Source organism: Miniopterus natalensis, chromosome 15 (genome assembly GCF_054644295.1).
Source record: "Miniopterus natalensis isolate mMinNat1 chromosome 15, mMinNat1.hap1, whole genome shotgun sequence".
Taxonomy (NCBI): Eukaryota; Metazoa; Chordata; class Mammalia; order Chiroptera; family Miniopteridae; genus Miniopterus; species Miniopterus natalensis.
Window position 1 is genome coordinate 10,715,310 of NC_142095.1, and position 24,956 is coordinate 10,740,265.

At 36.0% G+C, this 24,956-nt stretch overlaps 1 protein-coding gene across 4 annotated transcripts in view; it reads left to right on the plus strand.

Moving 5' to 3' along the window:
* CLASP2 (cytoplasmic linker associated protein 2) overlaps positions 1 to 24,956 on the plus strand; it is a 119,218-nt gene that overhangs the window by 50,087 nt on the left and 44,175 nt on the right. For 3 of the 4 annotated variants that reach the window (XM_087824879.1, XM_087824882.1, XM_087824883.1), the window contains 9 exons: positions 461 to 606; positions 3,275 to 3,410; positions 5,384 to 5,454; positions 7,365 to 7,424; positions 8,469 to 8,546; positions 9,174 to 9,341; positions 11,413 to 11,468; positions 12,393 to 12,566; positions 20,764 to 20,865. In XM_087824879.1, coding sequence (XP_087681005.1) covers positions 461 to 606; positions 3,275 to 3,410; positions 5,384 to 5,454; positions 7,365 to 7,424; positions 8,469 to 8,546; positions 9,174 to 9,341; positions 11,413 to 11,468; positions 12,393 to 12,566; positions 20,764 to 20,865 — 991 coding nt within the window. The remainder of the gene's footprint in view (positions 1 to 460; positions 607 to 3,274; positions 3,411 to 5,383; positions 5,455 to 7,364; positions 7,425 to 8,468; positions 8,547 to 9,173; positions 9,342 to 11,412; positions 11,469 to 12,392; positions 12,567 to 20,763; positions 20,866 to 24,956) is intronic. The other variant, XM_087824880.1, reaches the window with a different exon arrangement.

Below are 24,956 nucleotides of genomic sequence, written 5' to 3' on the forward strand. Positions count from 1 at the left end.
CTTATGGATGAATATAGTTTCTAAAATTTGGCTCTTTAAAAAATAGTCTCCTTAGTATATAGTGGTAATGGTTTCACAACATGCTGCTTGAACTCAATGACACTGAATTGTATGTATACTTTAAAATGGTAAATTTAATGTAAATATGTATTTTATCACAATTTATAAAAAAGGACTTCCTTAAAAATTTAAAATTTACTTATCTAGTCAGACGTTATGTATGTCTGTTATGCGTATAACCAAATCTATAATGTTCTCTTCCAGAAAGCTTTGTTTTGGTTTGCATGTTTATTTTAAGAGACATTTAATACTGTTAAAATGTCTGAATAGTTATATAAATATAATGAAATGTTATTTTAAAAATTTTGTTCAAATAATGAAGTTTAGGTAGCTTTAACAATGTGGGTTTTTTTTGCATCGCCACTTTTTTTGTCAATAATGGAAATTCTCTTTATTTCAGCTTAAGAAAATTCGATCATTGCTTGTTGCCGGAGCGGCACAATATGATAGCTTTTTCCAACATTTACGCTTGTTGGATGGAGCACTTAAACTTTCAGCTAAGGATCTTAGATCCCAGGTGGTTAGAGAAGCTTGCATTACTGTTGCGTAAGTATATTCTTTATGTGATAAGTGTGGGTTTTTTTTGTTTCTGGGGTTTTTAAAAATATGTTTTTATTGATTTCAGAGAGAGGAAGGGAGAGGGAGAGAGCGATAGAAACATCAATGATGAAAGTCACTGATCGGCTGCCTCCTGCACAGCCCCCTGCTGGGGATTGAGCTCGAAACCCGAGCATGTGCCCTGACCCGGCATCCAACTGAGCCATGCTGGCCGGGCATATCATAAATGTTCTTTATGAATGAATTTGGTACTCATTGAATCAGGTCTCATTAAGTAAAGCAGTATCTTAACCCCCCCAAAAGCATAAATGTGATCCAAAAATCATATAAGGATCCAATTTGTATAATTTTTTTTCTTTTTTTCTTAACGGCACTTTATACCAACTTTCAAATGTGTTTTTATATTTGAGGCCTACTGGTGGATTTTTGGTCACTAACTATGAGTGTAAGAAGAAAATGAATGGGTCTGAGGACTGGCTACGTTCAATTTTCTCTTTACTAATTTGGATATTAAGCTATTTCTGATATTTTAGCAATTGTTCTGGAATTGTAACATGAATCATTAACTTATCAAAATATAAAATTATTCTATATGTTTATATTCCAAAATTCAAGGATAGTAGAACCCTAAAATTCCTTTTGCTACTGCTCCCTATCTGAATACTTTTGTCATATATGTTGTTGAATAAGCATTCCTTTGACGGTAGGGAACACAGAGATGCCTACTATTAATATTTCTAATCAGGATTGAATTTTATGTCCTAGTCAGAACAGAAAATAAATTTTAAAAAAACACACACACAAAAACAGGAAATTAAAACTATGAAAATTCAAGAAAAGGAAAAAAACCCCCATTTTTAATGGATGAGAATCTAGAATAAATTATTATAGTTAAGGCACTTTACCAAGATTGCTAGATACAAGGCAGTATAACAGTGTGCTGAAATAATTGAATATCTCTCAATTGCAAAGCAAAACAAAAACTCACAAAATGTAACCCTGAAAAATATTCCAGCTCTGGCCAGTGTGGCTCAGTTGATCCCATGCACTGAAAGGTTGCCAGTTCGATACCCAGTCACGGCACATGCCCGGGTTGTGGGCTTGATCCCCAGTAGGGAACATGCAGGAGGTAGCTGATCAATGTCTTGCTCTCACATCAATGTTTCTCTTTCTCCCTCTCTTCCTCTCTCTCAAAATAAAATTTTTTTAAAAATCTAAAAAAGAAAAATATTCCATGATGAGAATTCTGCCTCTGACCGTGATAAAATACTGATATAGGACTACCCTCTTGCAGAAAACAACAGAGTATGTAAAACACCTTTTACAAATAATGGGCAGCAGTCAAAGCAGGACTATGATTCTTGAAAGAATCAAATCATTTGAACAGTATGATCAGTTTTGACTTTGAAGCACTTTGGACCATGGGGAGGGGAGGGAGGACCCGAGCAGACCAAGGCAGTTTCGCTGAGTTGAAAAGAAACAGAGATTGGAGTTTCTGAAGGGTGAAGTAGCTAATTTTTTTAAATCCTCACCTGAGGGTATGTTTCTATTGATTTTAGAAGGATAGGAAGGGGGGGAGAGAGAGAGAGAGACACTGATGTGAGAGAGAAACATCGATCGCTTTGCCTTTATGCGCCCCCACTGGGGATCGAACCCACAACCTTTTGCTATACAGAACAACGCTCCAACCAGCTGACCCACCTGGCCAGGACAGTAGCTGAAATTTACAGTGTAGGGTACTGGAGAGAAGAGATACACACAGAAAAAGGGCTGTAGAAATCTGCATAGGGGATCCCATGAGTCTAAGCTGAATACTAATCTGTGCATGTGAAAGATGCAACTCCCTGCATACCAGTAAGAAGCTGTAAAGTAAGCTGGAAGTTATAAAGTAAGCAACAATTCCCAGAGTTCTTTGAATCAAGAACCTGAATTTTTGAAACTAACTGTATTGCAACCATGTATTTTAAGTGAGATATAAATATAGAGAAATTAACCAATACTACAAGCATTGTCAGAACTGTGATTGCAGCATTCTTCCTAAAATTTTTAACTAAAATCATACAACTAAAAGTTGAATTTGTTGTTTAATTACAAATAAGGAAAAAGAAGATAGATGTCCCTAGGATCATCCAGCTAACTAGTATATGATAGACTTAATATTTTCAATCAAGAATTCTGACATCCTACTCCAAGGATATCAGGGAGTATTTGTGACTAATACAGTGGGGGTACCATTAATAGAAATAGAGAGTATCTTGAGGAGTATTGATTTGGGTAAGGTTTTGCCCTTGTTTAAAATATATAAAAGATGTTGCATTTAAGATTCATATTGGCTCATTAGAATGGAAATATCCGACAGGTAAAGGTAGAGAAAGGTCAGCTGACTTTTTTACCTGTAACGTTAATGGTTAAATTTCGACATCAGATAGCCTCTCCAAGCACCAATGGCAAATTTCAACTTTGGACTCAATAGGTAAAAGGTGGGAAAAAGAAGGAAATGTGTAATATTTGCACTTCCTATCTTTTGCTTTTCTGCCATAAAAACTGATTAAAATAATTTTAAGTCAAGTAAAACGATATTTTAAAGTTATGTGGTCCTTCCTATATTTAAACTATTTTTTTAAAAACAAACAAACATTTTTGTCTTGCTTTGTAGCCATCTATCAACAGTTTTGGGAAACAAGTTTGATCATGGCGCTGAAGCCATTGTACCTACACTTTTTAATCTCGTCCCCAATAGTGCAAAAGTCATGGCAACTTCTGGATGTGCAGCAATCAGGTTCATCATTCGGGTAGGTTCTTTTCTTCTCTCCCCCGCCCCCCCTTTTTAAAAAAAAAAAATATTTTTATTGATTTCAGGGAGAGGGAGAGGGAGAGAGATAGAAACATCAATGATGAAGAGAGTCATTGATCGGCTGCAGCCCTCAACCCAGGCATGTGCCCTGACCAGGAATCGAACCCCGATCACCTGGATCCTAGGTTGTTGCTCAACCGCTGAGCCACGCCCACCTGGGCCCGTCCCCCTTTTTTAATGTACTTAAATAAATTATTGATACTGTTTTTAACTCTAAGGGAAAATTACTTTCGAATTATTTTTCTGATAATAAAAGCAGTACATGGCAATTATAGCTATTCTAGGACATTGACATAATGCAGAGGATTACAAAATAAGCATACTTGCACAAATATATACCCGTGTGTACATGTATGTATGTGTGTGCACGTAACCATGTTACAGGTAGTAACAGGTTGCAAATGTAAAACAGTAAAAATGTTATGGGCAGTGGTAAAGAGGACAGGAAAATTCTTAGCATTTCTCACCATCCGTATCTTGAAGATAACCAGAAGAACATAGATAAAGAGAGAAAATCTGCCCCACCTCCACCCCTTTAAATTCTGCTCACTTCACAACACCCATTGTGCTGTTAGGCTTTACACTTCATACGCTGTTTTCAAATTGCTCGTTTTTCATGAGCTTGTCATGCTATTGATGTACTGTTCTACCATCTTGCTGAAAATACAAATCAGGTGGGGTTCTTGTTTGTTTATGTTATGTCCTGTTTTGTATATTTTGTGTGTTTCCTAGGGGACTACTTCCTTAGATTGCTCTCTTTGATTCCTCATTCTGTTTTTAATTCTAGAGAAGCTTTTTTTTTTTAAAGTTGTCAACACATATTAATAAATTAAAGTCTAAATGGTTCTGATTTAGTATTTGGTTGACACTGATGTGCCACACATGTTTTCCTTCAGCGAAGGCTTGTACTGGAAGCACCCTTGGCAGAGAGCCTTCCTATGGGAGCCTCTTCAAGGACCGCCTCAGCTGCAGGGCCTTTCCAGGGTCTTGCCCCTTCCCAGTATGGCCCTCATCCAGTAACCAATTGATGTGGAAGTGTAAAGGTTTGGCTGTCTTGGATCAATTCAAGACTACTCTTCAGGGCCATTTTAACTCCATAGCCTCCCTGATGGCCTTAGGCAAGATATCCTTGGGGTAGATCACAGCCCACTCCTGCTTCCTTTTCATACCTTCCACAGGTGTTGATCCCAGGCACACCTCTTAGTATCCTGCATGCTAAACTCCATCTCAGAGCCTGCTTCATAGGCAACCCAACCTGTACTTTTAGCCCAGAAGAAAAATATAGAGATTTAAAACATCAAAAATGTGTACTTCGGTTACTGTCTTATTAAGTCTGTATTGAACTTTTTTAGCGTTTGCTTCACTAAAGAAGAGCATAAGAGTTACTAATAGAAGTTAGAAGATTTTACCTATTGAACTTTACCTGAATTCTAGAGAGCTATGGTTCAGCCAGAATGAAAGTTCAGTTAAAATCACCATTTCAGAGTGCATTCCCATTAGTTAGGTGTGTAGATTCATACTGGTTACCTGCTTTGATTACATAGCAGCTATCATCTTCTACTGGCAGGAGCCATGGTACTTCAGAAAATATGACAAGTACACACCCAGTTTCTCTTAGTGTTTCTTACCCCCAAAATTGCACTGTCCTAACAGTTCTTTGCAGTTATACAATCAGCTTGCCTTTATTTTGTAATATTACAACCACACCTGTCCTTCTGAAACTGTGTCATCATCACTAGTACTTTAATTTGGGAAAACTTTTTGACTGGTCTTAATTTCTTTCAAAATCAGATTTTATGATCTTTTTGTCCTGTACTAGTATAACTGAATACGTGAATGTAAGACAAATAGAAGAAGGGGTTATGTGAAGTGCTCAGTGTTTTTCAACCTTTTCTAAAATATCTTTTTCAGCATACTCATGTACCCAGACTTATACCTTTAATAACAAGCAATTGCACATCAAAATCAGTTCCTGTGAGAAGGTAAGTTTTGAAAAAAAACTTTTTTAGTATGGTTTTAATATTGCATTTTATTTAATTCTTAGTCTGGTGTAAACTAATTCTTAGTCTAGTTGTTATTTCTTGCCTTCTAGAAACCTTAATACAATTTTTTATCTTATGTCATATAAAGGAAAATGAATGAAACAATTATGACCACCACATTTCTCAGTTTCATCATATTAAGCTTTGGTTTATTTGGGCCACTGGCTGCTGCATTTTCAGAGAGCACAGAGTCTAGAGTCAGGCCTCTACTAGAGTCCTAGAACTGCCACTAATTGACTGTCCTGCCTTGGGCAGTTACTTAGTCACTCTAAACCTAAGTGTGTACCTAGGTTCATAGGGCTAATAATATCAGTCCCATAGGATTCGGAGGGTTAAATGAGATGCACATTAGTAGAATTGAACACAGTGTTTGGAACAGAGTAAACAGACATATCAGGTCAGTCAGTCTTCTTATAATTTCTACAAATTTTAATATCACCATCAATAATAAAGATAGCAGAAACAATATCTGTGCATTTGATGTTTAAGAAAATTGTTAAGAATTCCTTATCTTTTAAATTTGATAAATATATCTATTTAAATACTTTGAATGTTAGGAAGAAGCTGAATAGGACAGCATTATTAACTTTAAGTGCTTTGGAGTTTTGACGACAGTTGTTCCCTTACCTCTCTCCTGTGTTGGGGGTTGGTAGATAAGAGCTTGCTGGCCAAATGGTTTTTTACAACCCACAAGCTAAGACTTGCTAATATTTTTTTAAAAGATTTTTTAATTGATTTTTAGAGAGAGAGGAAGGGAGAGGGAGAGAATAACATCGATGTGAGAGCAAAACATTGATCCGCTAGCTGCCTGCTGTACTCTCCCTACTGGAGATCGAGCCCATAATCCCGGACATGTGTCCTCAGGGGGGATCAGACCAGCAACCTTTCGGTGCACAGGGCAATGCCCAACCAACTGAGCCACATAGGCCAGGGCTATTTCTAACATTTTTGAAGGGTGGTTGAAAGGAGGAACGAAGAAGAACATGAGAGAGATGGTATGTGGTTCCTAAAGCCTAAAATGTTTACTCTTCTGATTCTCTACAGAAGAGGTTTACCAATATCTGTCTTACATTGAGGAAAATGGTAATTGAGAAATAGGGATGTAACAGAGAAGAGGGAGTGAGGGAGTACATCATAGAGTTGCTTTGAAATGGGAAGCAACTCATATACATATATATTTTAAGGAAACATTTCAGAAATAGAAAATTCGTTACCTCTTTCTTGGTCACCATTGTATATCTTCAATTTCTGGTGCATAGTAGGTATTTAATAAGTATTTTAAAATTCAGTGAAATTTGTTAATTTTATATTTGACAAGCTTTTTAAGTTAAACTGATGGAGAACTCTTACAGTCTCTTTGAACTACTTAGCATAGAAATAGTTGGAACTTTAAAATAAGTTAAATATTTGACATTAAAGATATCCAAAAACATGTCTTACATAGTCGTCTTTAGAAATCTCGGGATTGGTTCCAGGACCCCCATGGATGCCAAAATCTGCAGATGCTCAAGTATCTTATATAAAGTGGAGTAGTATTTGCATATAACCTATATTTGCATATACGCTACAGCAGGGTGTGCCTACACATCACTTCATTCATGTGGATTCAGCATAGTGGTTGGTGTATGGCAAATTCAAGTTTTTCTTTTTGGAATTTTCTGGGATTTCTCCCCCAATATTTTCTATCCCCAGTTGGTTGAATCTGCAGGTATGAAATCCACAGTTATGGAGGACTGATTGTACTTTAATTCAGGGGGCAAAGTGCAGTATTATAGAAGAAAGTGTTAGTATTTAGTTATAAATTGATATAATGTTATAACATTTAGTTATAATTAACTTCTATTTTTCAGGCGTTCATTTGAATTTTTAGATTTATTGTTACAAGAGTGGCAGACCCATTCATTGGAAAGGTATGCATGGACTCTCCCTCTCCCCCTCCCCTCCCCATTGTTACCAGTTCTTTAGAAGTTGGTGGTATTAGAGATATTTCTCATTTTGCTTTAAAAGTTATTTGTACTGATTTTCCTTTAAAGCTGTGGTGCGATGCTCCTTTTATTTGTTGCAGCTATGACTAGTTTGATTTTCTTCTTTGTGGAGTGAGTGAGGTTTTCTTAAATAGAATGAACCGTATAAAATACTCCAGTTTAAATTGGGGAAAAATTAAAAATGTATCTCTAGTCATGTGAGATAGGTTTACCGAGGTGCAGTTAATCAAGTAATTAATGATTTAAGATAGAAGGAAGGTACTGCCTTTCCAAGGAAAGAGATAAAAAGTTTCTCCACACCAGCTGTCAGGTGTCATTGATCAGGTGGTGTACTGGGCGGTGTTTATTGTAATTCGGAGATGAACAAGAGGAAATGCAGGCAGCTGGGGGGGGGGGTGTCACTGGCTGCTTGCATGGCTGTATTTGTTGGTTTCAAGTTTGCAATTTGGGGTATACCTACATTTAAGTTGAAAATTATGCTGATTTTCCATTTTAATGGAAAATTTGTCCACAGCCCATTTTTTAAAAAATAGAATTTGTTGTTCAATGTAGGCATGATATGATTTCAAGTTTTCTTTAAGTTCGTGTGTGGCAGCTACTATTCACTTTTGGTCAGATTATAACTGATCATACAATTAGCAAATCATTTTCTACATTAGTGGGTTAGTGACAAACCACATAGAAGATTATTTTTTATTCATTAAAATCTGAGTACATTATTTGGATTTCATGTAAAAATAATTATTTTCAGGTTTATATTGTTTAACTTCTCAGAAGGAAACTATATATGAATGAAATGTATGAGGCGATTATTAGAAAATCTTGCAGTCTTAGATTTATTATTGCGCACTAATTAATCTTTTTACCTCCCTCTTCGTGATTGATGTGTATGTAACACAAGGCATTAAGTAGTATTTGTAGTGAAATACATAGCTTTATACATGAATCTAAAAATGTTTTATTTTATAGACATGCAGCCGTCTTGGTTGAAACTATTAAAAAGGGAATTCATGATGCTGATGCTGAGGCCAGAGTGGAAGCAAGAAAGTAAGTCAAATGTGTTTTCATGACGGTTTAAACATACTTTGTTCTTTCCATTGAAAGGAATTCTGTTGGAAGAATGAAAATATTAGAAGGGTCCCAGTTATTCTACTTTTGATTAGCTCTTTAATAAAATTGAGATTGGTTTTCCTCCATTAAATCTGTACTAGATTCTTACGGTTTACTTGGCATTGCCATGTGTATAATCGTATTTCTAGTCCATCATAACATACTCACTTTCATTGTGAATAAAAATAACTGTCATTTATTGATCACGTGTTATGCACCTGGTACTATGTGGGACAGTTGGTATTCATTCCTTTCTAATATTTAAAATGCAAAGGTAGTATTAGCTTGGCAGCTGAGGTTTGGAGATTTGGGGTTTACCCAAGCCCCACAAACTAAGGATTACGGCCAGATTTTGAACCGAGATTAGTTTTTCTCAAAAGCCTGCCATTTTTCCACCAAAACTTGTTAAGTTTAGAAAGCATTCACTTGAGACAAGTGGATGTATTAAAAACCTACGTGCTCATCTGCATTCTTGAATATACACATTTTACTGTTAATGTCTAATAATGTAAAACTATTACTTTATGCTTTTTTACCCCCCTTACTTGTTCATTTGTTTTACAGGACATATATGGGTCTTAGAAACCACTTTCCTGGTGAAGCTGAAACATTGTATAATTCCCTTGAGCCGTCTTATCAGAAGAGTCTTCAAACTTACTTAAAGAGTTCTGGCAGTGTAGCATCTCTTCCACAGTCTGACAGGTCTTCATCTAGCTCACAAGAAAGCCTCAAGTAAGGTCATATACATGATAATTACTGATTTCTTCCTCTACCCAACTCCCCAGAGTCCCTTAAGTTGGGTGGATACTTAAAGATCTGCTTTGCTTTCCCTTAAAGCCTGAAAGAATGATAATTTGAAGTAGTACTCATTTTCTTTGGACTGTTGTCTCAAGGGTTGGATGACATGCTAGTATAACATCTTCTCTTTGGGTAAAGAGTTTAGTGATTCAGATTTTGTTTCTATATGTTCATGTCTGTGAAAAAGATTGGGAAGCACTGATTTATATACTTTTTTTTTTTTTAATACTCACAAAATAGTTTATACAATTAGTAGCTCGTTTCTAGGGCATTGTCATGGAAATTCAAAAGTCATCTTCAGAACTGTTAGGCAACACTGTGTGACTGGTAAAAACTACACTGCTTTCCTTCCTCATCTCTTCACAGCTTCAGATTTCAGCAGTTCCCTAACAGGCAAAATTAGTATCTGACTCACTTCTCTTTAAGTCCATTCTCATAATTGTGTTAGCTGCTGCAATCCGTACTGCCTTGGCATCTGTAGCCCTATTTTCTGGCTCTCTAGCCCTTTGAGATTGCTCAAGTCTCAGATGCCTTCTGCACTCTCTAGCAGTGGCCAGAGTACCTGCAGATTTCCCCAGGGAAGAACAGCTCACAGAATGTGAGCTTATCTCTCTAATTTCTGTCTCTTTGGACCTTGACCCCACAAAAATTGCTGGTTTCCTTGGCAGCTTTCTGATGCAGGAGTAGGACCAGAGTGAAGTCATTGAGGCACTAGAGTACAAAATTCAAGGAAGCCCTCACAGGGTCTTGTGAGTACTATACTAAAGTTGAGTAAAATACACATTTTCAGAATAAATACAGGATCTGATTTAAAAAAAATAATTATTGTAGGAATATTTACCAGTCTAAAGTCTGTTTAAATTTGTGATAAATCCTTCACCTCTGATAAGCATTGTGCTTTCTTCCCTTTGCTTTTATATACTATGCTCAAACTTTAAAGTGTATCTGCATCACCTGAAGATCTTGTGAAAATGCAGTATCTGATTTAGTAGATCTGGGTGGGGTCTGAGGTTTTGCGTTTTTTACTTGCTTCTAGGTGATGTCAGTCAGTACTTTTTGTCCTTGGATCATACTTTGAGTAGCAACGATCTAAACAAGATACTTTATGTTACTTTAGGGTAACATCTTTAAACATAAACAACTTTAAATCTTGTGAATCTTGAAGTTGCCTGCCTCAGTCTAATAAGGTAACAATTTTAGGGAACAGCTATATAAATAATATAATACTATGTTTAATAACTGGCTACCAAATTTACTATTTGATAACTCAAAGAATATTTTTCAGTAGCCTGGCTTTAACCTGGTGTTTTTGCTTTTCTCTTCCCCCACCTTTAAAATTTATATACATTTCAGGTCTTCCTTACACACTTATATTCTTTATCTATGGGCTGTATAATACCATAGCATAAAGATAATCGAAAGAGTTACTAAGAGAGATGGTAGGTTCTTTGATGGTTGGAGCTGTTTTGCTTTCTAATTGTACATGTTCTCCTCAGTAGTAGTGCTTAGCCGTTGTTCTTGGCCCCACACAGTCACGCAGTGGCACTGCTGTAGTAGTATGATACCTGCATGGTAACTGCAGGATTGGCCAGTGGCCACAACCATTATGACCTAGGTAAGAAAGATTTTAGCTACTCTGAATTCCCTCTGTGCTAGTAATAACACCACCTCTCTCCCTCTAAGTGAAATACCGGGGGATACAAGTGTTGAGGAGTTATTGAGTCCTCTGTGGTGAGCATTGTAGTGTGTGCCAAGGACCAGAGTGAACAACAGCAAACTGGTCCCTTTATCTGTAGAGCTTACAGTCTTTATTCATTTTTACTGATTTTATTTTTGCTTCACAGCTAATTGAGATGCCATTGATATGTAACAACTGTTGTCTCATGATTTGTAAAAGGAAAATTAAAATTAGAAGTATACTTCTCAACTCTTTAGAAAACTCAGTGGTATTTCACTAATTGTTATCAGAGGAGTGATAAATTACATCTTTCTTTTTACCTTGCAGTCGCCCCTTTTCTTCCAAATGGTCTACAGCAAACCCGTCAACTGTGGCTGGAAGAGGTAAATAGCCTTTTTAAGTAAGAGTCATACATATTTTATTTAATAAATAAAGTAAAAGCTATTTTAAGGTAAAAGGTACTGTGTAAAATGACTTTCTCACTGTGGGTCACATTAACAGTTTTAAAACTATTGTGTTAAACGGCTTAGCTTTTAAAAACTATTTTGATGTGCTTTGAAAGTTTTTAAAGTGTACCTTTTAAACTGTTATAAACATTTAAACTTTTGATCTTACCTACAGTGAGAAAATCATTTTATATAGTAACCTAATATCACAAATATGCACTGTACCTCTATTTGTATACAATGTACGTATACTACATATAATATATACAATGTAGTATATACACTTATAGACGTACAATAGTCCATATACTATGTGTGTATTACATACATGTGTACATATATAGAATAATCTGAAGTTTCACGAAGCACTACTTACCCTTTAGTTGTGATGGATATACTCTGTTTTCTATTGTTTCATTTCTTTAAAATGCTTGTCCTGACCCACTCAGTTGATTTCACAGCCTATTAATGTGTCACAGCTCACTGTTTGTAAAACTTTTCATTTTTAAAACTGAAAAACTAAAGACGAGAAATTTAATTACCTATTTGCATTGCCTAAGCGTGGCAGAACCTGCATTATTTTCTGAGTAACCCCACTCCAGGATTAGTCCCCCTCGCATTTTTCTAATAGTGGAAAACCAACACTGCCACCACCTGTTTACCTTGTATAGTGCTTCACCTGCATGGAGCAGCCAGAAGTAAAATCTCTTTATCTATGAAACAGTCCTATGAATTTTACAAAATAAGTTATTTTCCCATCTTCTGGGAGAGGAAAAGGTGTTGTGGTTTCAAGTTTATATAAGTTTTATACTGTTTGCAGTGATTGAAATAATGTAGTTACCTTTGCTCTGTTTCCCACAGTAGCAGCAGGCAGCAGCAAAGCCGGTTCCCTTCCAGGAAGCCTGCAGCGTTCTCGAAGTGACATTGATGTGAATGCTGCTGCTGGTGCCAAGGCACATCATGCTGCTGGGCAGGCCATGCGAAGTGGGCGCTTAGGCGCAGGTGCCCTGAATCCAGGTTCCTATGCATCACTAGGTAAGACAGCTAATCGCGGGACATTATACAGTGTTTTCTCCCTGGTCTCAGTGAAGTCAGAATGGTGGCGATATAATTATTTCTGTTTTATTCTTGCCTTGTGTCTTAATATGGTTCTCTACTTGGGCCATGGTTCTGAGACATGTAAGCTGCCACGTTTCCACTTTTCCCTCTTGTCTTCCTAATCATCTTGATCAAAGAGCAGTTCTTGATTCCATGATTTGCCTATAGATTTTTCATAGCTCTGCACTACTGCCACTGGTTTCTAAGGAAGTTTAGGAGGGGCACTGGCTTTGTATCCAGCTTCTCTTTTCTCTTTCTTCCACTTTTGTTCCCTTACCAAGAAATTAAACCCTTTTGAGGGTATGAGAAAACTGCAAAACTAAATCATAAAGCTTAGGCTTATGTTTCCTAGTGCTACTCAGAGTTTGCTTCTTATGCCCATCAACTTTACAGTTTGAGGTTGGTTATCCACATTGCTTATCTCTGTTTTGTGCTTCGTTTTTCTTTCTCTTGATAGTACTGGTGCAACACTAGGCAGACAGTTCATTGGAGCACAGGAGGAAGTGGAGAGACTAGTATGAATGTAGTATACATGATGAAGTTGACACTACTGCATTCTGTAAGGAAAAGAGAAATTATTCAGTAAATGGTGTTTAGACACATGGCTTACAATTGGCTACAAAATTTAGTTAGGGCCATGTTTTACATCATATAAAAATTTATTCCAGATGATAATAATGTTGAACAAAAACATAAAGCAACTTCATAAAAACTTAGTAGTTGGTTATTTGTCTAATCTCAGGTGGGAGAAGGAATTGCCAGACATAAGGCCAAAAGCCCCTGAGGGAAGAGTCCCTCAGATTTAAATCCTAAGTGTGAAAACAAAGTCAAGTGGCTGAAACTAAAAGGGAAACAGTGTTTGCCACATACTACAAAAAAAGTTAAAATGTCTATGAGAAACATACAAGCTTTTTTTATAGAAAAATATCCTACATATGTCAAGAAAAGCTTATATCGAAATTGCCCCCCAAAACACCATAACAAATGTTGAACCTCAGTTGTAATCAAACAAATGCAAATTGAAAGACCTACAAATACAACAACAAGGTTAAGATTGGTGCCTACCACCCTGGCTGGGTAGCTCAGTTGGTTGGAGCGTCATCCCAGTACTCACAGTTGCAGATTCCACAGAAACAGAAAGTAAATTAGTTGTTGCCAGGGCCTGGGAGTGAAGGGACTAGGGAGTGACTCCTAATGGGCACATGCTTTCTGTTTGGAGTGATGAAAATGTTCTGGAATTCGGTAGTAATGAGGGTTGTACAATCTTGTGAATATATTAAAGACTCTGAATTGTATACTGTAAAATTGTGAGTTTTATGATACATGAATTGTACCTTAATCTTTTAAGTGGGGAGAAACTGGAAAACAAATAAAAATAAAACTTATTCTTCCTGAGTCTTAAAAATAAAATACACTTAATATCTTATTATTTTTAATTCCACAAAGACACCGTACTTGAAGTGGTCTGATGTGAACTGGAAACTAATTTGCAGCCCTGTTTTTCCATAACAAAGCCTATGATAATGTCGTGAGACTGACTTAATTTATTCCTTTGGTTCTTTAAGGTTTGAGCTGCATGTTTGCTCCATTGCAGAAGGGAAAGGTGTCCCTCTGTCGGACTCCTCTTTCTCTGACCCGGTTCTCAGGGACAGTGCGCTAGTTTCCTGTGCTCTGTCCAGGACTTAGATCATGGGGTTCCTAATTCTCTCTCTCTCTCTCTCTCTCTCTGTTCTTCCCTTCCCTCCTTCTTTCACCCCTCTCCCTTCTTCATCCCCCCCTCCAGCTTTCCTATATACCAGGGACTGGTGTGCACTTCTTCTTTTTTTCTACCTTGAGCCATGCTTGTTATGGTGAACATTTATGGATAAGAAGGAATTACCCAGCCCTGGCCGGTATGGCTCAGTGGTGAGAGCGCCAACCCATGGACTGGAGGGTCCTGGGTTTGATTCCAGCCAAGAGCATGTACCTTGGTTGCAGGCTCATTCTCATCCCGGGTCGTGGTGCAAGCAGGAGGCAACAAATTGATGTGTCTCAAGACAGTGTTTCTCCGTTTCTCCCACTCTCTCTGAAAAGCAATGGAAAAAATATCCTCAAGTGAGGATTTAAAAAAAGAAAGAATTATCCATTGCTTTTCAGGAAACACTTCAACGAGCACTTAGTTTTTGCCAGGCCCCCTGCTAGGCACCCAAGAACCAGAGATACGTGCTTCTGTACTCAGAAGAGCCTCTCAGTCTTGTTGAGTTTTATGCATTTGAGTTTTAAGTCCTTGTGAGACATTACACTGGAGGTGTTCAGGAGGCATGGTGGTATAGTGAGATATACGCACATATATACACACACACACCTATGCACATACATATATACATTAGTGGCACTGAGATATAATGGTACAAATTTACAAGAGAGCTCTATGCTAGAGATTAGATTTCGAAGTCATTAGAGAATTATTCTTACTGTAATCTTTCAATATTTAACTCAGTACATTCCTTAAAGCAGTTGCCACTGGGTTTTTTCTTCCACTGAAGTACCAAATCCTTTGGGAAGAGGAATATTATGAGTGTTTTGAAGTTTACCCTTAAAACTTTATCCTGAAGAGGAACTTGGTGCCATGGGAGACAGGAATTTGTGTTAAGGAAACCTTGGTATATGTATGCATATTTATGGATATTCTCAACAACTGGGTTTGTGGAATTGCTTAAGTGGGAAAGAAATGGTTTTGCTGGTGTCATGTGGACAGGAGTGAGATTTCAGTTAATTGTGAAGAAGTTGGAAGAAGAATCTATACATGTTTGCTGTGCTTAATGGTCAAGCAAAGAGCTGAAAGAGCATTGTAGGAATTTTTTGTAGTTAAAGGTTAATGAACTTATTTTTTAAGATCAGAGGAGTTAAATATGTTTGTATACTAAGGTGGTAGAGTCAGTAGAGAGACAAAGTTAAAAATGCAAGGATGAGAGGAGATAATTTATGACCAACATTTCATGGAAGGCATGAGGAAAGGGAGTATAGAGCATAGCTGGGGAGTTCACCTTGGGTATGGAAGGGTCACCAGTTTCACTGAGGTAGAGAGGAAGGATATGAAGGCAGTATATTCAGATATATGAAGGAGGTATATTCAGAGATATTTGGGGGCTGGGCATTAAGAAAAGTGTCATTGGAGAGGTCATTGTGACTTCCTGCCTGAGGAGTCAGAGTCAGGATCGTGTGCTAATAAAAAGCATAGTGTCCGAGAAGTGACTTGAGTTTGTAATATCCATTAAGGGGGCACAAGTGGTGGGGCATTCTTCTGAACTTCCTACAACCACCCACATATTTGGGCACTTGATAGAAGGATTCAGAGGACTCAGAGACAGTTATATTCATGGCTGAGGTTTATTTTAGTGAAAGGACACAGCAGGATCAGCAAGGGGAAAGGACTCATCAGATAGTCTGGAGGAGTCTAGGCACAGTTCTCCCTCCCAGAGGTGAGGATGAGGAGCTGCCCAGAACATGGTCCTTCCTCCAGCAATGAAAGGCAGGAACATAGACACAGTGTTTCTGCCCAGGGAAGCTCACCTAAGACCTCAGTATCCCTCCCTCCACTCTCACCTCCTATACAAAATAACTTTATCATTGATATAGGGAGCACCCAAAACAAAGTTACCAAAGGCCAGATCAGCTCAAACCTGGTACGTTAACACTTTCCTGCACAAGCACTACAGGCAAAGCCTGATAATTATCCCTGGTTTTGGTAGTGCCAGTCTGCATGATTTCATGGTTTTGTAATTTATTGGGCACCTCAGGTAGTGGAGTAGAAAAACTGAGTATATTTATCCAGACTTAAGGTTTTACAGGGACTGAGAGTTCTAAGAAAGGGTGGGATGGGGAAGCAAGGCACTAGACAGGACAGTGATGAGCGAGCTAAAGAGTAGAATTTGGGGGTATCCTGTAGGCTACAGAGGAAAAGCAGCAGCAAGGCAAGGCGTGACTGATTAGGAGAACCTCAGCAGACCAAAGCGGGGGTTTGCCTGGTGATGGTAAGGCTCCAAGGTTAGGACATGGGCTTCGCCAGCTTCTCTCGAGTTTAGTGAAAATCAGACTCACTCTCGGGGTTTGTTGTTGTTATTGTCTTTATCACAGGAACCTCATCTTCATGTTTTAGTTGAAAACAAGCTTCATGTGTATGTCTATGCTATGAATTGTCTTCTTAAAAATGTTTTCTGGGTTTATATAATCATTTTTTTCTAATATACTAAGTTTTCCTCTGTTCTTTACTTGCCTTTTCATCAAAGAGGATACTTCTGACAAGATGGATGGTAAGAAATTCCTAATTCTATTACTAAAGATTTTTTATGGCTCTCGGAGTCTATTTAATATCTTCATTTTCCTAATTTCTGAAAATAGACTGCTTATTTAGCCTTAGTCTTAATGTGAAAATGGCTACATAATGCTCTCATTTTATTTTAGGTTAGGCACATCTATTTTGGGGCTTCTCAACTACTCAAATGCCAAGTTACTGTTTGTTCTAAGTTAAATCAGTTATCTTAAATGTTTTTACCTGAGCTCTTAGTAATAATCTTGATTTCTTAAGTCTTTCTCTGAAATGCCAGATTTAGAAGAATAGAAAAGAATCTCATAAGTTATTTGATTCAGTTCTTTAGTTTACTAACTCTGATACAGAGAGAGACAAATTACGTGTTTTTCAGATTCATTTGGTTATTTATGAATATAAAATGCAAGTTATAGATGCTATCTTTTTAAGAGTGACTTTTAAACTAACATTTAATCAAAACTTAACTTACTTTAAACTTTGCCCTTTTCATTTCATTATTCAAATGATTACAGTTTATCTGTAGCTACTTGGTTCAGTGTGGTATTGTTTATCTGTGTGGTATTTTTTGTCTGTTACTAGACAGAATATTGTCCACACTTTCCCTTCACTTCATTAGGTACCTTCATGTTATCTAGGAATCTGAGCTTTATAAAAGAGCTTTAAAGATACTGAATCTGTAAGTCACAGTATGAGATCTAGGAAAAACGGAAAACTGTATTTTTTCTGTCCGTTTTTGCTTAAACTCTGAAATTGATACACCTCCCATTCTGATGAAATGGAACATTTAATCATGGGTTGGGTACATGAATGTTACTTACGTTAGTCTCTGCCCTTCTCTGATGTTTAATGTATTTCATAAATTTTAAAAAATGTATTGAATGAAGTGAAAGCTCACCAAACCCTTTGATATGATTTCTGTCACTGAGATATGGATCCTTTCAAAACAAATCATTCTGACTTTTCAGATCAAAATATTTTCTTGTTTGGGTCAGAAACATCAGCCTAGTTGAAAAAACACTTTTGTTATGTGATGTGTTACTCTTACTGATGCTCAACCGTATATTTCAAAAAATATCTATATACACACACAGAGACATCTGTTATTGCCCTTTAGTAGAAGTGAGCTGTGATATTTATATTTGGTCACTTTTGTTCATTTTCATTGACATTTTAGGGAGTGCACATGAATGTTGAGTCAATAGCTGGTAGATTGATAGGTCTTTATAATGCTGCGGTGACAATATTGGGTTAATTGAGGCCTATGTGAATTTGATTCTCATGTTTGTCAATTAGCTTTTCCAGTTCTCTTATGGACTAACTTTGAAAAGGCACAGAAAGTATTCTTACTTTGGAAAGATCTATAAAAATCTTCCTTTCAAAGAGAAGTGATAACAGTTGCATCTTTCTTGAGTGATTAGTTTTTCTGATTTTCTTCACCACTTCAAATTTTGGGTATGAAATACAGCAGAAAGAAGTTTACATTATGGAATTTTGCCATTTCCAGTTGTCTGGTTTTAACCTTTTTTGTGCTCTGAGTCATTAGGTTACCTCAAACTTTGTTCTTTCTCAAAATGAACCTTAATTGAAGGCCATTAGACTAGGAGGTTTTGTTTTACCCTTTCATTTTAGTTTTGGGTGGGAGTCACAAAGTAGGTCTTAACAACTAGCATTGGCAGAATTTGTTGAAATGTTATTGTTTTATTTCTCTTATTTAGGAACAGCATCTGAAGATGGTAAGAATTATACATTTTGCTAGTAACACAAATACCTCTACATTAATATTTTCATTAGTGGGAATTCAATATTAAAAACTAAAATAGGCTAATTTCTTTGCAAATCTGTATTATTTGCCACTGTGGTAGCTTCTGCATTTTATGCTTGGTTATGTTAGTTATATATGTGGATTTTTATTTTTTTCATTCTGGAGTTTTGCTTTGTATCTTGGATCATCTCATGCTGGAAAAACAATTGCTTAACATGTTTAATAATATCTAGTGTAAAGTTAGCACACAGTTTCATTTTATTTCCATAGTGACATTAATACTTTTCTTTTGCTTTTGTGTTTATGTTTTTTTAATGTATGCCAACTCATTTATGTTTTGGGAAGCATGTGCCATTGCTTTATTGGAGTTTAAATACCATCAGCTTTTAAATGTATTTAGTCAGCCTTTAAATGTATCTTTGTTTTTGAATTAGTTACTGGGGAATTATATATGTGATTTGAATTTGAGAGTACAAAAAACGTGCTAGATATAATATTTTATTTTACTAAGCCAGTTTACTTAAAAATTTATCGCTTTTAGATTGTAGAGAGGGGAAAAATTTAATTTTTATATTTATCCTACCTGAAGGCTGTCTTGTTAAATCTCTGATTGGATGCACATTTTCTTTCCCCTAAGTCTGACATGGATGTGATACAAAACCAAATAGGGTTAACTTGTTCTTTTTCTCATATTTACTCTGACATATTGGAAAGCTGCTCATATTTTAGGTTTTAAATTGGAATTCTTTATAAAAATGGTTTCTGGCACTGTGTCGTAATTTAGAAGAGTATCATCAAAATACCCTAATTTTTTTGTTATATTGGATAAATGCTGCATTTCTAAAATAATAATTTTATCTTTCTGTTTTATTTCTTAGTCAGGAGAACATTGTATCCTACTCTTAAAAGGGTGAAAGGCCTAGACTGTGGGCTTTTTTATGGAGCCTTGAAGAAGTTGATAGAGTGCAGGACTCTTACCAACTGCATTTCTGGTTTTGCTTTGGTTTTATTTCCAGTTCTTACTTTCATCTTAATTTTGTAGTTTCTTAATTTTTAAAAATTTTCTTAATTTTGCTGTTTCTCCTTACTATGCAGGATATTTTTCCTGACTGATAATAACCACATCAGAATAGGCAATATATTGCAATTGCCCTACAAATTATACCTTTTAATAAAAAGGATTCTGAGCCCTTCTTTATGATTGTTTGGTATTGGTTCTGATGTGATAGTGGTTGAAACTGTATCTTAAGAACACCAAGTACCTGCTAGGGATATATATATATTTTTTACTAATGACAGTTTATTAAGTACTTTAATAAGCATTATCTCTTTTGGTTTAAGAGCTCTAGAAATAGATGTTTGTGACTTGGTTTTGTGGAGGGAATGAGTCTGGTAGAGGAGAAGAGAGTGCACCTGAGAGGTAGAGAAGGAAATGTGTTGAGAAAATTGCTAACTTTTGTGTGATAGTTACCTCTCAAATCATTTTATAAATGAAATTGGTTGGTTGAGGGAAGACAGTGGTAAACACATCCATATATATCTGTAGTAATCTGATGTTTAGCACAGGATAAAATGATTAAATATTTTACCTAGTAAAATATTCTTGCAAATCCCCTTAGAAGTACATTTTCAGTCAAATGGATTGTTTGGGTTGTTGCTCCTAAGATTAGGCTTATACTTAAAACAATACTCTGGATTTGAGAATAAATTTCATGGATACTGAAATTTTAGAGTTGGAACTACCAATTAAGAAATGAATACCAATGATAATTTTCTTAATTATAACTCTACTGGACTAATCAAACAAAGAATGGAAATCTTTTAGTTTGACTTTACTCTTACACTTGATGGAAAGTTAGCTTATGGAGCAACACATAAAAAGTAGTATGTATTTTCAAAATTTTAGAAGTATAACCTGTAAGTGAGGACTATATTATTAACAGAATTTAACAATACTTGAAAAACACACCCAATTAGAAAATTTTAGTGAGATTTTTTTCCCTCTTTACTAAATACTATTGTACAAAAATGCCATTATTTATGTAAAAATTTTTATTCCTTAGGTCGGGTGAGAGCAAAGCTTTCAACGCCACTTGCTGGCATAGGAAATGCCAAGACAGATTCTAGAGGAAGAAGTCGAACAAAAATGGTGTCTCAATCACAGCGTATGTATTACCTATCAGTTCTGTGTTTGTGATATGTTAGGATAAGTGTGTTGCTTATATATTACTATATTAGGAGATTGACCAGTGGATAAAGACAAAGCTAATTTCAAAAAGACAAGCCGCATACTGAGTTCTTGTTCTATACTTTAGGTTCATCATCACCTGACAAAAATGAAGGTATTTTTTTTTTTTCAATGTTTTGGGTCAGTTGTTGTGCATGTTTTGGAATTTTTTTGAGTGGGTGTTGTCTTGTCTTTGGTGTGTCATTAGGGCCGCTTCATTAATATCTGCCACTTAGAAAGAAAAACTTCATCTGCTGTATAAACTTTTGCATGGAGATATTTTAAATAGCACAAATCTCTTAGCATTAAGGTTTTGACAGTTTACTCAGAAACTTGCAAATGTGGAAAATTGTGCTTTTTAGAGGCAAAATAATTGCCACGTATTAACATCTAATGTGGTTGCTTCTAGCTAATGCTATCCAAGGACAGATACATGGCATCTTCATATTCTCCCCAAAATCTATTAGATTACAGTTAGCATTTTTGGCAGCTATATACTGATTCATAGTGAGGAAACAAAATGTCCAGTTCTGTTATATTTCTTCTTAAATTTAAGATTTATATTTTTGCTGTTTTATTGGAAGCTGAGTTTCTCCGTAAGCCCGATTGTTAAAAAGCACAATTTTGAGGCCCCGGTAAAATGAATGAATGATCCATTTCTACATTTCCCAGAATAGTAACACATACACTTAGGACATAGTAATTTAAAGGAATTTGTTCCCATTCCTTCTTTATCAAAAGATTTTCATTAGCACTTATCTCTAAAAATTTTTTCTAGGGAAGTCTTTCTGGGGTTATTATGCATACTGACTATTTTGGAAAGAAGTAGATTTAACTATCTTCCACTGTTGCTTAAGTGATTTATCAGGATATAGAAGCCCTATTTGTCTCTTTCTTAACTTGATTCCTGCATCTTGGAATCAAAGAAGAGACAGCTGGGCTTGGAGGAGACCAGGGTGGTGAATATACGAGTCATACCCAGCAGATCCTTCTCCTCTTTCCAAGGCCAAAAAATCCAGGAAGAGTAACAGTGGTAGCACTCAACAAGAGTCCTAAAAATAAGTAGAAATGCTCAGTAAAATTACAAATTTTACAAATAGAAAAAATGGCAAATGCCTTCTGGGTAAAGGCTCTTCTCAACCATGTTAGGAATAGATAATATCACATTCTTCCCTGATCCTGTATATTTTTAGAATATTTTTTTTTTTTTAGTAACTTAATCTTTAGCAGTGTGGCATAGTAATTTAGAGCCTTGCTACTCCAAGTATCTGCCCTGACCAGCATCAGCATCATCTGGGAACTTGTTAGGAATGCACAATCTCATGTCTATAACAAGATCACCAAAAGATTTGTACTACAAAAATTTGAGAAGTATTGATTTAAATCACAGACTGTAGAGCCATACTGCCCAGATTGAATCATGGCCCTTCCATATTTTTTAAAGTTGTACTTATGTATACTCATCTGTAAAATAAAGAGGACACTCATGGGATTGTTGTGAGGATTAAATGATGTGTAGTATATTTAATACACTTAAGACATTGCCTAGGCCCAGAGTAAGCACTATATATTTTAGCTGATAAAATTGTCCCCTGTGCTATTTATAACCTAATGTCAACTTAATTTTATACTCCTGTTGTCTGCTTCTATACCATGTTACTCTTTGGCCTTCAGGAAACAAAGAAATAAGTAATGGTGAAGTTAGAAAATTTAAAGTATAAAGACTGAACTCATGGCAGAGATCAAAGTGCTTTGTGTATGGTTTTTTTAATACATTATTTAAGGACATCTCTTTTAGGTATATTTTAACTACTGGTCACGTCAGTAAAAGATAGTATAATTTTTTTTACATTGATTTTTTTTTTTTTTTTTTTACTTCGAAATCCAACCCACAGTACTTCAGAACCTTTCCTAAAGAATGAGACTGTAATGGGAGGTTTTTAGACCCAAGTATTTTAAGACTAGAAGATGTTTCACTATACTTAAGTTTTAAATCATGTTGGAGAGGTTTTTGCTTGCTTGCTTATTTATTTGAATGACTATATATTCCATTCCAAATTCTCTTGCAAAAAGATACTGTGGCCCCAATAGAATTTGATGCAAGTTTCTTTATATTTACAGAATTATTGCTGTGATATCTTTCTTTACTTTGTTGTAGAGAAACTCATTAGGGTTTGCATGGTCTTTCCATATTTTTATGTCACCATTTAGAAAAAAATTCTTGGATCAAAGCAGGTGTGTTCTGATGGTTACCCAAAACAAATAAAAGCAGACCAAGTGCAAGACATCCAGACTTATATCTATGTAAGGATTGTGTCTTTTGTTGCTGTTGTTGGTAATGACTGGTTGTGCACAAATGATTGTACAGCCTGTCAGAAACTTTGTCTCCCCACTCCACCCTCTGCCATTCGTTGTGTTCTGTGCGTCTTGAGAAAGATAAAATGTGTAGCTTTTTCATGTAATTTTTCTTCAGCTATAAGATGTAGTTCTTCTTCACCTATAGTTTAAAATTAAATGTTTAAATACTAAAAACTTAAACATTTAATTATTTAGGTGTTAGGCTGTCAGAAGAAAAGCTGAAGAATTCACATTATTCTTGCAAATTCATTCTGTCTGCTTTGACACGAGTGTCTTATTTCAGCTCATCAGCTGTAAAAGCTGCTGAATGCACTGCTTTCGTTACAGACATCTATGGTTTGGGGATTTTTTATTTTATTTTATTTTATTTTTGCTTTAGGGTTTTTTATTTTCTAAGAACTGACTAAAGCTTTCTTGTTTCCATCTGCCATCCATTTAAAATCTGCTCCTCCCCTCTTCGTGGATTATAACCCTTACCCTAATTCTGCCTTTACACTTGTTCAGGATCACAATCTGCTAATACCATTGGTGGTAAGAATTTATAGACTCTGTGTGTGCATCGATTGTTTGATCACCTACTTTCATTATCAAGAATGGGTTCTATTCAGCAGAAATTTGTAACATACAATAGCTCGTCATTTTGTAACTAAATTGCCAATTATGAGTTTTCCTTGGCCTGTCTTTTATAACCAAAAACCTGGATTTTTAAAATTATCCAAGTTGATCCCACAGGTATAAACACTCAGAAGCAAAGGAGTTTTAGTAAAACCTTGAGAATATCTCATAAAATATAAAACGGTAGTTTGAAAACTTTAGGCAGCACAGGAGTACTTGGGCATCCATTTTTAAGTTTTACAGATGAGAGTATTTTCCAGTAACATCCTATTTCCTAGGTACATCATGCCCTTTTTTATCAACTCCCTGATTTTCATAGGAGAAATAATTAGCCTTGGTAGTTCTTGCTGGGGAAAGAGCCTTGATATTTTCTTCTAAGTATAAATCCAAATGGCACTGCAATTACCACACTGTTGGTAGTGAGCGTGTGTTATTTTGATAAATTTAGTAAATCTAGAATACGTGGAGTGGTTACTCCTTCTGTACTGCGTGTTTCCTGTCTGCTGAATAGACCCACACTCAAGGAATTCTCTAGTCTCCCACCAATGTCTCCACCCCCTAAACTTGTATCAGTTTTAACTGAGTACCATGTTGTACATGTTCTGTTCATTTTTTACACTTTTTATATTGTTGTAAGTGTTCCCATAAAAGATTCCATCAGCTTATCTTGCATTGTGAGTTTGTGGCATGTTGGGTGTTTGGATGTTTTGGTGTGTATGTTTAGTTTAGACACTGCATGGAGAAATAGGCGCCTTGTGAGTATCTGTAAAGGTTATAACTTAAACCTGATATAAAGATTCTCCACCTGAAAGATCATGAAACAATTTGTATGAGCCATCATTTTAAAGTAGACTTGAATAATTTCCCTATAATAGTTTAGAATTTCTTCTACTCAAATAGTTGTTAATTTCGTTAGAAACACTGCTTTGTTTTACAGTACTGCTATAACCAGTGGAAGTTTCTTTTTGTGTGCTAGTAAAGTTTAGGAATTAAGTCTGTGTTTAAATTATATTTATAAGACCATACTAAGAAAACTATAGCAGGAGTCACGGATCA